General features: G+C 43.0%; 1 protein-coding gene across 1 annotated transcript in view; it reads right to left on the bottom strand.

The window, feature by feature from the left end:
• Nucleotides 1-17767, bottom strand: part of LOC126291468 (uncharacterized) — a 107503-nt gene that overhangs the window by 58693 nt on the left and 31043 nt on the right. The window contains exon 4 of the mRNA XM_049984979.1: nucleotides 2392-3388. Within this exon, the coding sequence (XP_049840936.1) occupies nucleotides 2392-3388 (997 nt within the window). The remainder of the gene's footprint in view (nucleotides 1-2391; nucleotides 3389-17767) is intronic.

Genomic DNA, 17767 nt, shown 5'->3' with positions numbered 1-17767 from the left:
GTAGTTCTAAGTTCTAGGGGACTGATGACCACAGATGTTAAGTCCCATAGTGCTCAGAGCCATTTGAACCATTTTTGAACAATTTTCGTCGCACCGAGACTTCGAAATTACTTCACTGCCTTATGGAATTTATGTTAAGCTCAATTTAATCAGGATAGAACAGTACTGAACTGTGTGAATGTGATAAGCGTGCTTTGTGAATGAAAATTCCCTTAATATAAGCATGTTTTTATTATCCTGACCAGTGAAGCTAAATCAGGCCGGTGTGGGAGAGGTTTTTTAAATTTTAGATCCCACAAAAAAATATTAAACACTCTCTTTCCGGTGCTTAAGGGAAACTACCCCACCATTTGCCGCCCAGAGGATAGCTAGGACTCGCAGTGAAACCGGTATATGTTGCTGGCTTTCCGGAGGTAGTGGCGGCTGGTTCTCGCCGTGCGCTAGACGTGAGGAGTAAGATATTGAATTCGTTTAAGGGGATTGTAGTGGATCATTAATCTCTTATCTTTCATCTTTGATGCGAATTTTAGCCAAATACTTGCTTTAATTAGTTAGTTAGTTACATGTGGATCATTTTGCACGATACATCGTAATATTGTCCAGTTTGATAGAGGAAACATGTATTTGAACTTGTTAGTCTTCTTAGAGAAACGCTATCACAGTCTCCTTCAAGTTCGTTTATGTTAGTAAAATGAGTTGTGGCCCAATATCTTGTTTGTTGATTGGATTTTGCGAGAAAGATTAGTCTCATAGCCAGCGCTTTGTTTGAATTTGAGCCATCGCTCTGTGATCATATAATCCATTTCCTTGAATCTTTGGCTTGACGTTTGTTAAATTACGGCTAGCGTTAACTTACATTGTGAGTGGAAATTTTGCGTGAGGTTCAGGTTTTTCTTTGTGCCCACTGGGATGCTCTTTGTCTATTAGAATCCCATGCTTTCCAGATCTCACATCTGCAAAACTGTAGTATCTTGCATGAGTGGTATGTAAAAACTTATCTGTGATCTCAATTACTGTCCAGTAACCATTTTTCTTACTTTTTTTTTCAAAATGTTGGCGATCATGGGTCTTTGAAGTGGCTTCACCCACAGTCCACTATTTTCATTTTCAGCTTATCTCACTGACAGCAGAGAGTAATGGAAAGCGTTGCTAGCCATTTTTAATAGTATAAGTGCATGAGTGAATTACGATTCGTGAAACTTGACAACTGTAATCCAACGCTGCATCAACTACCAATGATCTGTTTATCCAAATGAGTCCATCACCATAATATGTTAGGCGACTCATTATTCAATAATTATCCGTGATTCACTCCTTCTGCTGATACCATGAATATTGCGTACTGAACACGCTCCGGAGAAATGTTGGTGGCAATCCTCTGTCTTTTGATAAATAGTCACCATTTGTGATAAAAAGAATGTTACTCATTACACAAATTATTTTGTTACTGTCAATAATATTAGCCATTCCAACAAACCGTATTTAACTCTGAGAAATAAATGTGCCTACAGTGCCAAAGCGTATTTAAAGAAAGTAATAAGTAAAACGAAAAAATGATCATTATGACAAAATGCGTTATCTTCGCTGGCAGGCTCATTTAAATTAACTCTTTTGTCAATTTCTAGTTTGATTTATTCCTTGGGTCCTATCCGTTGTGCTATCAGTGAGTCAATAAGACGAGCATGCTAATCAGGAAATGCGACATATTCATTTGAACAATATCTATACAAAAACTAAACTTCTTCGTTCATTATCTGTACTCATGTTATTAATTTCCCCTATAATCAAAAGTGAAACACATAACCATCTTTCATGTGGAATCCTTGCTCAGTATCCGTACATTACCAAGAGTAAATAAATCATAACACACAGACACACACACTTTTTTGCCAAACATGACATACATCAGTATGCTGCTATGGAGGAAGGCTTACCACTAGACAGAACAACGTTTCAGTGTCCATAAATGGTGTAGATATTCACACATAGAACTTGCACAGCCTACGAGAGCATTTCTGACTAGCTTCCAAACAGTATACCGAATCCATCAAGGAACACAACCCAACTTGTGTGCGTGATCGCTAACAAACCATCAGACAAACATATCCACTAGCTTGGACCTCGATATGAAGGGCTTATTTCAATAGTGGTACAAGTCCATTACCTCCATTTTTCCGCCTATAATGCTTCTGAAATTAATTATCCAAACAAACAGAAAGAAAGGTTCATCTCTAGCAAGAAGCTATAGGCTAGAATATTTGTGGTATCTCAACTGCAGATTTTTCAGCGCTCATTTAACTTTAGGACTCTGTATCTCAAAATGAACAAACTGCTATTGAAATAAGCCCTTCATATAAGTGCATCCTGAAATTCCAACATTGTAAAACTTACCAGCCATCGACAAAATGGTCCCCAACAGCGGAGAATCTGGTATTCCAGCTCTCTGAACTTCTCCACAGCCACCATTATGTGTGACTCTGGAGGCAGCGCTTGGTGGATCTTTGTAGCAGAGAGAGCTGCAGTTCCTTTTTCAGTAGGCCTCACCCACGCTGGGTTACGGGACTCTATGTAGCCGCGAACATCTGCCACGCTGTAATACTTGAGTCTGGTGGTCACCGACCTGCACATATTCACCTCCTTCCTGATATATTCGTCTAAAAGTTTCTGCCACTTCTTCCAGCCACTTGTCAAACACACAGTCTCGTTGTTCATCCACTGCCTGAGATTCTTAAACAAACTCTCAGAGATGGATTCGCATAGGAGGCCACCTGCGCCCAGCAACTCTTTCAGCTCTCCATAAATGTCGTCCAGAATCTCCTCCCAATCCCTCTGCTTGCACAGCAGGTGGAAATGATTCACAAAGTCGGGGTCCTGACGCACTGCCTTCTGCACCTGTGGGTTGTCCCAGTTGAGCTTGTATAGGTCACCACCAGCGTGCAGCAGCTCTAGTCCTGAGACACTGTCCACACACTCACTCACAAATATGTTATCTTTACTGTCACCCAGAAGGGCATTCGTCAGCAACACAAATGTGACTCTGTCCCTCTTCAGGGACTCTGTAACTTTTACATAGGAGTCACAGTATTTCCTGATTCCAAAGTTGCGTTTGTGATCTTCAGACAACCACTCTTTACTGTCAATGTGCATATTATTGAGGGAGGTCTTGTGCTTGAGCTGCACCAGCAAGGTGTGCGCCTTGGTGTCTTCCTTGGGTCGCCACCCCAGCACCAAGTCGTCGAACCTGCCTGCATCGCGATTGTTGGCCGACAACTGGAAGAGCAGCCTGCGCTTCAAGCAGCGTAGGAAGACCAAGGCTAGCATGCGCTCCTCGTACCTGTCCCCTTCTCCTGTAGCGTGTGGTCTCTTATTGTATTCCAGGGCGACAGACCTGCAACAAGAATGGTGATAACAACGATGATTATTATTATTATTATTATTATTATCATAATTTTAGTCTGCTCAATGGCAAGAGTACAAGCGGCTTTGCTAAATATGAAAGTATCTATTTACTACGAAAGTAAGTCAGAAGTATCCTCACAGCAGCCCGCCCGGTTGGCCGTGCGGTCCAACGCACGGCTTTCCGGGCGGGAAAGAGCGCCTGGTCCCCCAGCACGAATTCGGATTTGTGTCGAGGTCCGGTGAACCGGACAGTCTGTGGATGGTTTTTAGGCAGTTTTCCATCTGCCTCGGCGAATGCGGGCTGGTTCCCCTTATTCTGACTCAGTTACACTATGTCGGCGATTGCTGCGCAAACAAGTTCTCCACGTACGCGTACACCACCATTACTCTACAACGCAAACATGGGGGTTACACTCGTCTGGTGTGAGACGTTCCCTGGGGGGTCCACCGGGGGCCGAACCGCAAAATAACCCTGGGTTCGGTGTGGGGCGGCGGAGGGGTGAAGTGGACTGCGGTAGTCGTCGTGGGGTTGTGGACCGCTGCGGCTGCGGCGGGGACGGAGCTTCTCCATCGTTTCTAGGTCCCCAGTTAACATACAATACAATACAATCTTCACAGCAGCTTTCTAATTTATTACAACGATAAATACTCTTCAATGGCACCATTTCTCTACATAGATACCCTGCCTTTTAATGCATACCTTCCGTCATTGTCCACGTTTTCCAGCATCATCAGAAACAACTTTTCAGTTGAGCAGCAAACGACATATACACCACTCGCTACCTTCACCTCTTCCTTCACTGACGGCTTCTTAAAACAGTGCTGCTATCTAGGTTATAACCAGCTGGCCAGTAATAATTTAAAATTAAAAGACTCCTGTAGTGTACCCCTCATTATAGTCGTGTAAGGCGGAGGTGTAACTGCACTGTGCAACAATTTAAGGAACGTATGAATTTGATATTTGGCTCAAAGGCACCTACGCCCTTCCTCTGCAACGGTGCAGAAGCGTGGAGCCCTGCGACGTGAGTCTCGGGTTCAGCGAGGCTTCAGACAGCACGGCTTCGACACATGTGAAAAGTGGCCAGAGCTCAGAAGTCCATGTTAGGCGTCACGTGGATTAATGCTGTCACACTGGCATCAGATTTTACCACGATTCTGCCCAACGTCACCGTGGACGTGTCAAACGATGGGAAGGCTGTCGCACCCCATCTTATCCACAGTTCAATCCTTCCTTTGACACCTCTGAAGTGGGGATGAGAACCGCAGCACCAAAGTCGAAATCACATGGGGTTTACTTATGGGAAGCCAATGAACACATTTCGGACGCACCAAACCTCAGAATCAAAACTAAAAGGCCTCAGGGGATGGCATAATGAGCTTCAATGAAACCATACCTTTCCTTGGCGCGTTGATTCTCACACGTTCCGCTGTCAGAAACACCATTTTGCAGTGCAATGACGAACAAGATGGCGTTCTCAACAACGTTTCACTCTGCTGACACCCCCCCTCCCTCCCGCCACTCAATTCACCCTTCTCTAACGACTTTGTAGCCATGCAGGCCCATTGATCGTGGTCGTACCCATTAGGAAGGCAATGCGAACACAACTACTCTCGAGTATAGTGTGGAACAACTAGGGAAGGTTCAAAACCAATGTTGGAAAATTGAACGTGATCCGAAGTAGCAAAGTGCGCTTAAGGTTTTGCAGATCTCCTAATTGGCATTTTCCTCTGTTATGCTGGTGTGCTGCAAAATACTAACGCGAATTCCTTACAAACGAATGGAAAATAAATCTGGTAGAAGCCGACCTGGGGGAAGATCAGTTTGGATTCCGTGGAAATGTTGGAACACGTGAGGCAATACTGACTTTATGACTTATCTTAGAAGAAAGATTAAGGAAAGGCAAACCTACGTTTCTAGCATTTGTGGATTTAGAGAAAGCTTTTGACAATGTTGACTGTAATACTCTATTTCAAATTCTGAAGGTGGCAGGGGTAAAATACAGGGAGCAAAAGACTATTTACAATTTGTACAGAAAAAAGATGGCAGTTATAAGAGTGGAAGGGCATGAAAGGGAAGCAGTGGTTGGGAAGGGAGTGAGACAGGGTTGTAGTCTCTCCCTGATATTATTCAATCTGTATATTGAGCAAGCAGTAAAGGAAACAAAAGAAAAATTTCCGAGTAGGTATTAAAATCCATGGAGAAGAAATAAAAACTTTGAGGTTCGGCGATGACATTGTAACTCTGTCAGAGACAGCAAAGGACTTGGAAGAGCAGTTGAACAGAATGGACAGTGTCTTGAAAGGAGGATATAAGATGAACATCAACAAAAGCAAAATGAGGATAATGGAATGTAGTCTAATTAAATGGGGTGATGCTGAGGGAATTAGATTAGGAAATGAGACATTTAAAGTAGTAAAGGAGTTTTGCTATTTGAGAAGCAAAATAACTGATGATGGTCGAAGTAGAGAGGATATAAAATGTACACTGTCAATGGCAAGGAAAGCATTTCTGAAGAAGAGAAATTTGTTAACATCGAGTATAGATTTAAGTGTCATGAAGTCGTTTCTGAAAGTATTTGTATGGAGTGTAGCCATGTACGGAAGTGAAACATGGACGATAAATAGTTTAAACAAGAAGAGAATAGAAGCTTTCGAAATGTGGTACTACAGATGAGTGCTGAAGATTAGATGGGTAGATCACATAACTAACGAGGAGGTATTGAATTGGAGAGAAGAGGAGTTTGTGGCACAACTTGACAAGAAGAAGGGGCCGGGTGGTAGGACATGTTCTGAGGCATCAAGGAATCTTAAATTTAGCATTGGAGGGCAGTGTAGAGGGAGACCAAGAGATGAATACACTAAACAAATTCAGAAGGATGTAGGTTGCAGTAAGTACTGGGAGATGAAGAAGCTTGCACAGGATTGAGTAGGATGGAGAGCTGCATCAAACCAGTTTCAGGACTGAAGACAACAACAACAACAGCTGGTGTGATCAAATGGGAAGCGGCGCGAGGAGGGGTGTGGGGGGGAGCGGGTGTGCGACAATGACCAATGATATCAGTAGAATTTCAATGGGTTCCTCTAATGCCACCCAGTTGGGCAGCACTCTAGGCGCCAACTGCTCGTCTTTGTTGAGTGCTTTTAAAATGTACTTGTGCAGAGAGAATTCGTGATGGACTCCATTGGCAGGCAACCTCCTGAGACCCCTCCAATTCCACAAGTCCACTAGAAGGGCAAGAGCAGCAGCTTAACCGATAGTGAGATTAACGATGCAGGGTGTCATACTTTTGCACAATTACAGAGGGAGGTTGGTGGTAGCTTCGAGCGAAATTTCAAACTTTTATGTCACAATGGGAGACACGTAAATGGTTTACCATAACTGACCCTTTAATTATGCTCTGTAGGGTATTTTCTATGCATTTATTTGGCTGAATTAAATGGTGGACAGCTGCCACGAATTAAGTCAACATGCACCTCTCAAACTTCGCCCCTTCAAATTCCAATTTGAGCCGTGTTAAACGCATCGCACTTCGGTTGGAAAATTTGCACTACTTTTAAAGGAATGCTTAACGCAATTTTGTCTGTTTGATGTAAGTTCGATACTACGGGAGGAAAATTTCTTCAGTATGTCATTTCATCCCAGCCAAGATCCACAAGATGCCAGTCACTGCTTTCCTAACATCGAGGTCGGTCTAAGAACATACTTATCACTTACGATCGAAAGTAGTACTCGATAAATGTAATTTTAATACTGAAGCTGCTCAAACCTCTGTTCCAAACTTTCTTGTTAGAAGACAAGCATCGGTGTTTTGGCTTCTTCAACAATAAATTACATGACAACAAACTGATGAAGGTACATGGAACATTCTGAAAGAAATTTGTGTCATTGTTTTTTCAAAAGGAAACCTTACCACAAGAAACAAATACACTATGAAACCAAAGTATCCGGACATCTGGCTGAAAATGACTTAAAAGTTCGTGGAACTGGAATCCAATATGGTTGTGGCCCACCCTTAACCTTGATGACAGCTTCCACTCTCGCAGGCATGCGTTCACTCAGGTGTTGGAAGCAGTTTTGGGAAATGACAGCCCATTATTCACGGAGTGGTGCACTGAGGAGAGATATCGATGACGGTCGGTGAGACATGGCCCGAAGTCTGCGTTCCAAAACATCCCAAAGGTATTCTATAGGATCCTGGTCAGGTCTCTGTGCAGGCCAGTCCATTACAGGGATGTTATTGTTGTGTAATCACTCCTTCAAGTGCCGTGCATTATGAACAGGTGCTCTATCGTGTTGAAAGATGCAATCGCCATTCCTGAATTGCTCTTCAACAGTGAGAGGCAAGAAGGTGCTTAAAACATCAAGGTAGGTCTGTGCTATGATAGTATCATGCAAAACAACAAGGGGTGCAAGCCCCCTCCATGAAAAACACGACAAGACCATAACACCACCGCCTCCGAATTTTACTGTTGGCACTGCAGACGCTGGCAGATGACGTGCACCAGGCATTCGCCATATCCACACCCTGCCATCGTATCGCCACATTGTGTAGCGTGATTCGTCACTCCACACAACGTTTTCTCACTGTTCAATGGTCCAATTTTTACGCTCCTTACACCAAAGGAGACGTCGTTTGGCAGTTACCGGCGTGATGTGTACGCTTTTCTGCTGGAAGTTTCCCTTCACGTTTCCACTTCAGTATCACATCGGGAACAACGGACCTAGGGACGTTTAGGAGTGTGGAAATCTCGCATAGAGAGGTATGAAACAAGTGACACCCAATCACCTAACCACATTCGAAGTCCGTGAGTTGTGCGGAGTGCCTCATTCTCCTCTCTCGCGATGTCTAATGATTACTGAAATCGCTGATATGGAGTACCTGGCAGTAGATGGCAGCACAATGCGCCTAATATGAAAAACGTATTTTTTGGGGGTGTCCGGATACTTTTGATCACATAGCGTACTTCGTGGCATAATGAACTACACACCTTGCACTGTTTTTCGACATAGTCGCCAGCAACATTGAGATATTTGTCGTAGCATGCAAGCACTATGAAATCGCCACTGTGGTAAAACTCGGTGCCCTGTGATGCAAGGAGTGGCCACAACCTGCTCCACCTCAGTACTGGTTTGCTAGCGACGTCCAGTGAGTGCCGATTTTGCACGCGACATCTATGACCAACAATTTGACGCAACGTGACCTCTTCCCTATAACCGGTCTGTAGGCACTCGTGGATGACGTACACACTAGTCCCACATGACCGTTCATAGTGGATAACGGCACGCATCTCCATTGGCTTTGTCAGTACACATCGATCTGCCGTCGTGACCACCATGATGTGCAGTGGAGCAGCCTCGGTCAATCCGGTGAGCTGCTGCTCTTTCCTCTTGGGCGCTCTGCGCATGCGCCATTCCTCTGCGCTGTTGCCGCTTCTGTCACTGACCACCAGTGCGTGTGGATTCATATGCCGTTCTTTTGCATCATCTTGTAATTAACGGACTACTGAAACTACCTATACCACCGGTTGGCGAGGTGTGCGGTGCTGTCAATCAACTTGAAGGAGCAAGTAAACTTTAACTACGTAAACATAAAGTGAAATATTATTATTTTGTTACAATACTGTTAATATGACGACAATAATGAGGTATATTGCCACAGAACTTTATTATAAACACTTTTCATTTTTCATACTACGTTTTTCATATATGTATACGTGCGATGTGTAAAATATCGATATACAACGAAGGTTAGCAGTATTGCACAGTTTGTAAGCTGTGTGAGCAGGAGCCGGTTGTTGGCAGGTGTAGAGACAATGGGCAGTTGGTCTTGAGACGTATTGTAATACGCATGCTTTCAGGAGGTGAAGGATAGAGGGAACGAAATGATGTATTGGAAAAGCTGTTACACTGAAAATGATTGAATATCGTCATGATCAGTATTTATAAAATAAAAGGTGGACGTTTAACTATGTGTGAGTTCTCACGCACCAAAATACGCACCCTGGATCTCAAATTGATTTAACAAACAGCGGATGGCGAGATTCATCACTGGACGTCGAGCGTGCAACAACGACCAATAAAGGTAAGAAAGTTACATTACTCTAAATGCAAATTGTGGCGATACCTTTCTTTATCCATGTCTTCAGCCCTGTATGTACTCTGTTGTTAGAGTGAACAGTGTGACGGGGGCTTGTGGTCGACTAGGCACACCAGTGAGACCACACAGGTTTAAAATGATAATTTGCAGCTTAATGTACTACTTCTGATAATAATTAATACAACCTGTATATCATCTTCTCTTCCAAAAACAATGACGAAACTTACCTTTAGAACACCCTTCGTATTATAAGTAACTTCATTGCTAAGAAGTGTAGGCACAAACCAATTGGTCAGTAAGTTTGAAACACATTTTAATGCTGATTATTTGCGAAAGTACCAAATTTGAATTCGATACAGGTAAAATTTGATTGGTGGACACATTCCCGTGGTTATCTTGTATTTTACTAACAAACCTGTTTGCTTCTAGTTGCAAAATGTATTTTTTTTTTAATTGAGACTCTGAGTTTCTTCGTGGACATAAATCTCAACTTTTCATCAAAAATATTAAGTAGATGTTTATTACAATGTTCATAAATCATGTCAAACATATTAATGATTTCATTTGTTTTACATTTTCGTGTCATCAGTTTAGCAAATTGTAAATGCATGATCAAATAATTTATATACAAGTAAGTAACAAACTTTAAAAGCTTGCATTATAGGCTTTTAATTCAAAAATTATTCTAAAGTGCTATTTTTGCTGGTCAGTCATCACAGAATTTCCCAACGTGGGACCAGCACCATATGGCCATCCTATGAACCTACAGATCCTAAAAATAGAATTATTTTAGTCCACCTTCAAATGGCCCAAACCAATGAAATAAAACTGCCCAAGTACTAGCAGGACTCGCATGTTAAGGGTTATTTACAAACTCAGTTATGTACATGTATGTGGTTCGTACACGCTGGGAATTGAGAATATCAACAATTTTTGCCTCTTGTCGGTATGGATATTGGCAATATATTCCTCCCGGGAAATCAGAGACTGCATCAAAATCTCTGAGGTAGTTCTTCAGACTAGCCCAAGCATACAAAAAGAAGCGAGCAGGAGACTTCAGTTTATATATTTAGAAAGTCAGGATTTAATAAAACATTTTTATTAATTTACTAAAACGCGAGTACAGCTTACATTTAATGTTTGCATGCAATAATTTTCTCGTATTATGCTTTTGACAGATGATGGATGCAATGTTGTTGTTGTGGTCTTCAGTCCTGAGACTGGTTTGATGCAGCTCTCCATGCTACTCTATCCTGTGCAAGCTTCTTCATCTCCCAGAACCCACTGCAACCCACATCCTTCTGAATCAGTGTAGTCATCTCTTGGTCTCCCTCTACGATTTTTACCCTCTACGCTACCCTCCAATACTAAATTGGTGTTCCCTTGATCTCTTAGAACATGTCCTACCAACCGATCCCTTCTTCTGGTCAAGTTCTGCCACAAACTTCTCTTCTCCCTAATCCTATTCAATACTTCCTCATTAGTTTTGTGATCTACCCATCTAATCTTCAGCATTCTTCTGTAGCACCACATTTCGAAAGCTTCTATTTTCTTCTTGTCTAAACTATTTATTGTCCATGTTTCACTTCCATACATGGCTACACTCCATACAAATACTTTCAGAAATGACTTCCTGACACTTAAATCTAGACTCGATGTTAACAAATGTCTCTTCTTCAGAAACGCTTTCCTTGCCATTGCCAGTCTACATTTTATATCCTCTCTACTTCGACCATCATCAGTTATTTTGCTCCCCAAATACCAAAACTCCTTTACTACTTTAAGTGTCTCATTTCCTAATCTAATTCCCTCAGCATCACCCGACTTAATTCGACTACATTCCATTATCCTCGTTTTGCTCTTGTTGATGTTCATCCTATATCCTCCTTTCAAGACACTATCCATTCCGTTCAACTGCTCTTTCACGTCTTTTGCTGTCTCTGACAGAATTACAATGTCATCGGCGAACCTCAAACTTTTTATTTCTTCTCCATGGAGAAACTTTTCTTTTGTTTCCTTTACTGCTTGCTCAATATACAGATTGAATTACATCGGGGAGAGACTACAACCCTGTCTCACTCCCTTCCCAACCACTGCTTCCCTTTCATGTCCCTCGACTCTTATGACTGCCATCTGGTTTCTGTACAAATTGCAAATAGCCTGTCGCTCCATATATTTTACCCCTGCCACCTTCAGAATTTGAAAGAGAATATTCCAGTCAACATTGTCAAAAGCTTTCTCTAAGTCTACAAATGCTAGAAACGTAGGTTTGCGCTTCCTTAATCTAGCTTCTAAGATAAGTCGTAGGGTCGTAGCGTCAGTATGCAATATCAAAACATATTTTAATGTGATATAATTACTTTTCAACGTGTTTCAGAGTTTTTAATTTGCTTACACTATGAAATTCTGTTTCTTGCCGAATATCATCATCCTGCATCAAAGGGGAACATACACTATAGGTTTTCATGAATCAGTTTGCAAGTATCAAAACGTGTGACATGAATGACCGTATTTTAAATTTTTTACACCTCCAAGGGACTATAGGTTTCAGTATGTGACATAAGACTGAACATGATACACCAAGCAGTTCCAGAGAAAAAGATATCTTATAAGACAGACACACCCAGGCAGACGGCTAAAATTAGACGAAAATATTTTTTCGTGCTATATAATAACAAATTAACAATTTTAGGATTGTCGCCTTTATTTAAGCTATAAAACCTTTCTTCTTGCGAAATTTCATTTTTCTAGGTGAACGTAAAGTACCCTATAGATTTTGATGAATGAGTTTATGAGTGTCAAAATATGTTTCATAAACGGCCTCATCTTTTGGTAGCATTGACTTAGAAGCTTACAATTTTTACGCAGCAAAGGGATCATTGACTTTGCTAAGTGACATAAATTTGAATTCGATGCGTGTAACCGTTCCTGAGGAAAAGGGTTTTCAGTAGTCATGCAGACAGACAGAGAGACACATAGATGGGCAATAAAGCGATCCCCTGGTTTCATGGCTGGCTTCAACTCGTTGCAGAACATATCAGTGACTGTTTACTGTTGACCCATTTTTCGGGTGATAGACCAGAAGTGGCCGTTGTGCATCCCAAAACTGTTCCTGAAGAACGCTGACTCTAGAATTTCTTTTGGCTACAGATCCTAGGAGTTTCCATTTCATTTCAGTTTTGTTAGCATGGCGGTCCACTAGCTGGAGACAGATACTCAGACGACAGTGAATGTGTTCTTCATAGAGTTGTTTTGGGACAAATGTTGCACATATTTAACGAAAATTGTGCCAATTACAGATAGTGTCATCTGCAGAACCGTGACTATTGCTCGTTTGGTTTAGCGCTCCATTAACAATCACCCGTCTGGTATTCAAACTAATGCTATCTCATGGACTTGCTGCATGTTGAAAAATCTGTAGCGGACGTAATGGGAAGTCTTGCTGTTTCCTATTCCTTCATAGTTGTGTTGTGCTGAAGGTCTCCTATGGATCTATCTTCAGATCACAAAAACTAATAACAGAATCCTTTTCTTCATTGTTGCCAACAGAGTGTGCCGGAAGGATGTACACTTGGCAGGAGTGCGGAGCCAACAGATGTGACAACGCCAAACCGCTCCAGCAGTGAAGAGAATCCTGCCATCCAGGAGCAGGCGTATGTACTAAGCCGTACGGCTGACCTAAAGACGATAATATCGAAAGTGCAAATAGTTACTGAGTGAGTCTCGTAAAGCCATGGATTGTTGCCAGAAAGAAGCCCAGGGATCTAATTGGCAAGGATTGTCTTCAGCACACAAGTTGACCCCTTCTCTCTGTGTGTTTTGTCTCGTAAGCGGACATGCTGGGCGTTGGTGACTGTAGTGGATGTGTACAGTATGTCAAAGAAGTCTCCATGACTCCCAGCTGAAGAAAGTATGTTGTGTAATGGTGTATTTCCAGGCAAGAAACTATGTATCAAGTGATCTGTATGTGCGGCATCGCGCCTTGCACAAGTCTGTGCGCGTCGATGTCGTACCTGGCATACGGCCTCTTACGAATTAATGCTACGACTAGCATACTCAACGTTTTTGCACGATTCCTCTTCAGCCTTGTACCGGCGTTGATCCACGTGGGACGTTATTACTGCGCATAGTGATTTGCCTGGCGTGGTAAGGTGCGAAAATCGTGGTCGTGATTTCAGTGGAGCAGGAGTCGTTGCTGAAACACGCCCAATTCAGTTGCCTCGAAATTATCCTTCAAGGAATACCTGTACCTGATTAACAAAAAGTCCTGGGTATCCATCCTGCTCTGACCCATTATGTTCTACAAATCGTTCTTTTTCGAGGTGAAATATCGACACACGTTTGCACGATGTTTGCGTAAGATTTTCCATGCACATGCCCTTCGAAAAACACGCGTCCAGGAGTACGGTCGTTGTGACATTGTGTATCATGACACAAGTCACGTTTCCTATGGGGACCATAGAACGACATTCCTCCTGTGTGAACAGTATTATGTACTGACAGAAAAAAAAGTGGAGCAATGAAATTTCGGGAATACGTTTCTATAGGTAAAATATTTAAGTGATTAAAATTGCAGGATCGTAGGTTAATGTACTTGCGAGAAAAGCCAATGCAAATGTGAAATGATGGTACATTAATAACCGGTGTAACTGCTTTCACCAGAAAACACAACAGACCTATGTCCTGCTCTCCACTGAGCTCTCACGCAAATGTGCATACATTATGTTGTACAGGTGCCAGATGCCATTTTGTGCCGTGGTGTTCCATGTGTGTTGCACTCGGTTGGTCAATAAAGAGATGGTCAATGTTATTTTGGGATGACATTGGAGTTGCCATCCGATAGCGTCCCACATGCGGTCCATTGGAGACAGACCTGGTGATCGAGATGACCGTGGCATCATGTCGACACACTTCAAAGCACGTTCGGTTACAGCATCGATCCTTGGGCGAGCGTTACCGTGTTGGAAAACACTTCCTGGAATACTGTTCATGACTGGTAGCACAACAGGTCGATTCACTACACTGACGTACAAATTTGCGGTCAGGGTACATGGGATAAACACGGCAGTGCTCCTGCTGTCATATGAAATCGCACCCCAGACCATAACTCCAGGTGTAGGTCCAGTGCGTCTAGCACGCAGATAGGTTGGTTGCAGGCCCTCGGCTGGCCTCTTTCTCACCACCAAATGGTCATCATTTGCACCGAGACAGCATCAGCCTTCACCAGAAAACACAACAGACCTATGTCCTGCTCTCCACTGAGCTCTCACTTGATACCACTCAAGTCGCAAATAGCGATGGTTTTGGGTAAGTGGAATGCATGTTACAGGGTGTCTGGTTCAGAGCTGTTCTTGAAGCGCTCCAGATGCAGTATGAGCGAGAGAACCATGCACCGAACATGTTGGCCTCCACCGGCCGGTGTGGCTGAGCGGTTCTAGGCGCTTCAGTCTGGATCCGCGCCACCGCTACGGTCACAGGTTCGAATCCTGCCTCTGGCATGGATGTGTGTGATGTCCTTAGGTTAGTTAGGTTTAAGTAGTTCTAAGTTCAAGGGACTGATGACCTCAGATGTTAAGTCTCATAGTGCTCAGAGCCATTTGAACCACTTTTGTTGGTCACCCAACTCGGTAGTGCCATGTGGCCTTTCATAGCCTGGTCTTCTTGCGACCGTACGCTCTCGTGACCACCACTGCCAGCAATCATGCACAGTGACTAAGATCCTGTCAAGTCTTTCTGCAATATCGCAGAAGGAACATCCAGCTTCTCATAGCTCTGTTAGGCGACCTCGCTCAAACTCAGTGAGGTGTTGTTGAAAGGCATTCTTGACTAACATCAACTCACCACGACCAGTCACAAAGGTATCTAACGCTCACGTCCCTTACAGTGTGTATGTAGAGCGTGCCTGATTTGAATTCTCGTAGCAGCATTACTAGCGGCATTTTGGTTCATGTGGCTCTGAGCACTATGGGTCTTTACATCTTAGGTCATCAGTTTCCCTAGAACTTAGAACTACTTAAACCTAACTAACCTAAGGACATCACACAGATCCAAGCCCGGGGTAATATTCGAACCTGCGACTGTAGCAGTCCCGCAGTTCTGGACTGAAGCGCCTACAACCGCATGGCCACCGTGGCCGGCAGTGGCATTTTGATGCGACTGGTGTGAATCTGAATAGACTTCATCTGTCAAGTGCAGAAACACACCTACCAACTTCAGTTTATGTTGGGAGTTTTTCCCATCAGTTTACAAGGTGTCTAAGAAAAGTAGTCAGACTGACAACACTGGAAGCGATCTGGCAACGATGCATTGCTCAAGTTGTGTTGAGCGGTGTGTTCATCCCTTCCAGAAGCTCCGAGTTTCAGCTTCGTAAGACCATCACATGATTTTTGGTAGCGCCGTCAGTTAATCTGTGTTTTTGTTGTGTGTTAGAAAATGGATCAATGGAATTTAGGGCAGCTTTATGCCATGAAGTTTTGTGTTAAACTTGGGGATATGTGAGTGTGAAAAGCTGAAGCAGGCCTACAGGGAGCAAATAATTATTGTGAGGCTGAGGACACATTGAAGACGAACTTCGCTCATGGAGACCTTCAACTTCAAAAACTGTCAACATTTAACAATAATGATGAGGGGTGAGCTGTGAAACTCATACTTTCACGGTACATCGAATTTTGAGCGAATTTTTGCACATACCACAGATCTGTGCTAAAATGCTGCCAAAAGCCCCCCAACTGAGCAGAAGGACAATCGAAGAAATGCGTGCGTCGACCTTCTTAAGAGGACTGCCGATGACTGTGAATGGCTCAGTCCTATAATCACGGGTGGATGAATTCTGGATTTTGTTAGTGTGAGACAAAGCGGCAAAGTGAGGAGTGGCACACTGAGATATCTGGACCATGGGGGTACAGTGCATGAAGAGTTTGTTCCTCCAAGACAATTTATCAACGAAGTGTTTTACAAAGACGTTCTAGGTTGGTTTGGGGGAAGAGACCATTTTACGAGGTCATGAGTCTCATCGGATTAGGGAAGGACGGTGAAGGAATTCGGCCGTGACCTTTGAAAGGAACCATCCCAGCATTTGCCTGGAGCGATTTAGGGAAATCACAGAAAACCTAAATCAGGATGGCCGGACGCGGGATTGAACCGTCATCCTCCCGAAAGTGAGTCCAGTGTGAAAGATGTTCTTGAAAGCTTAGGAAAAAGGTGAATCTAGTGACTGGACATTGCAGACTAGTGGATCCTGCATCATGACAACGCCCCATGCCACATAGCCACTTCCATCACAGAATTTTTGACCTCGTAAGGCTTTTCTGTTGTTCCTCCGCCATCCTCACCCCTATTCTCCTGATATGAGTTCTCGTGACTTTCTCTTTTTCCAGAAATTGAAAAATGTCTTAGGAGGACATCATTTTGGGCCTGTGGAGCATACTGAAAAGAACTTCACCAACAATTTTAAAGGCCCTACCAGTTGAAACATTGCTAATTCCAAGACTTGGCCAATGGGTAGCTGCCAAAGAAACTACTTTGGAAGGGACAGTACTGATATATGAAAAGGTAAAAGTTTGGTAGATAAAAAATCAGTCTCATTGCTTCCTTTCTCACACACGTCGGGGACCTGGATCAGAAAATAACGCTCTTGAACGTGGCGCATTTACTTAGGTCCAACGCGTGGCAAGTCGTTGACACTATCTGTAACACGATGTTTTATGAAGTAGGCACTTGCCAAATCAGGAATATAGATAAAACAGGTATACACTTCTCCAGTTTAAAAAAAAAGCTAAGAGGGGTATGCAATCTTCTCAGACACTCTGCAAAGCGGTGCGTTTGTAGTTTAAGATAATAAAAGAACAGAAATAGTGAAACCCATAGTCTACTCCACTCCACTCCACTCCATGTCCACCTTCAACATATGGATGACCAAGAACTGTGCCACTTCCCCCACTCTATGAGGAGCTGTCAAGAGGTACTAACTTTCCTGAGAAGAAAAGTGGAGGAAAATCTGGTGATTAGAAAATGTGTGCTGCTACCACTTCCAGCCTTACTGGCCAAATATCTGCGATGGAATTTTTTTCTACCAGAATTTTAATCAAGTGTCTCTGACCATGAGTCGCATGCCGCATCACAACAATGCTATGTCAACTTTGTCTACAGGGATGGGGATGGGTATGCAGTTACTGTTACTAAAATAGACCTTCCTTCTTCTTGTAACGTCTCCCAAAGTTGTATGGCAACGTTAACCATTTGGTGTGAATGCTACAGATCTTTTGCAAATG

Source organism: Schistocerca gregaria, chromosome 9, assembly GCF_023897955.1.
Source record: "Schistocerca gregaria isolate iqSchGreg1 chromosome 9, iqSchGreg1.2, whole genome shotgun sequence".
NCBI classification, from domain to species: domain Eukaryota; kingdom Metazoa; phylum Arthropoda; class Insecta; order Orthoptera; family Acrididae; genus Schistocerca; species Schistocerca gregaria.
The sequence above is the reverse complement of the archived record's forward strand: the minus strand, read 5'-3'. Positions and strand labels throughout refer to the sequence as shown.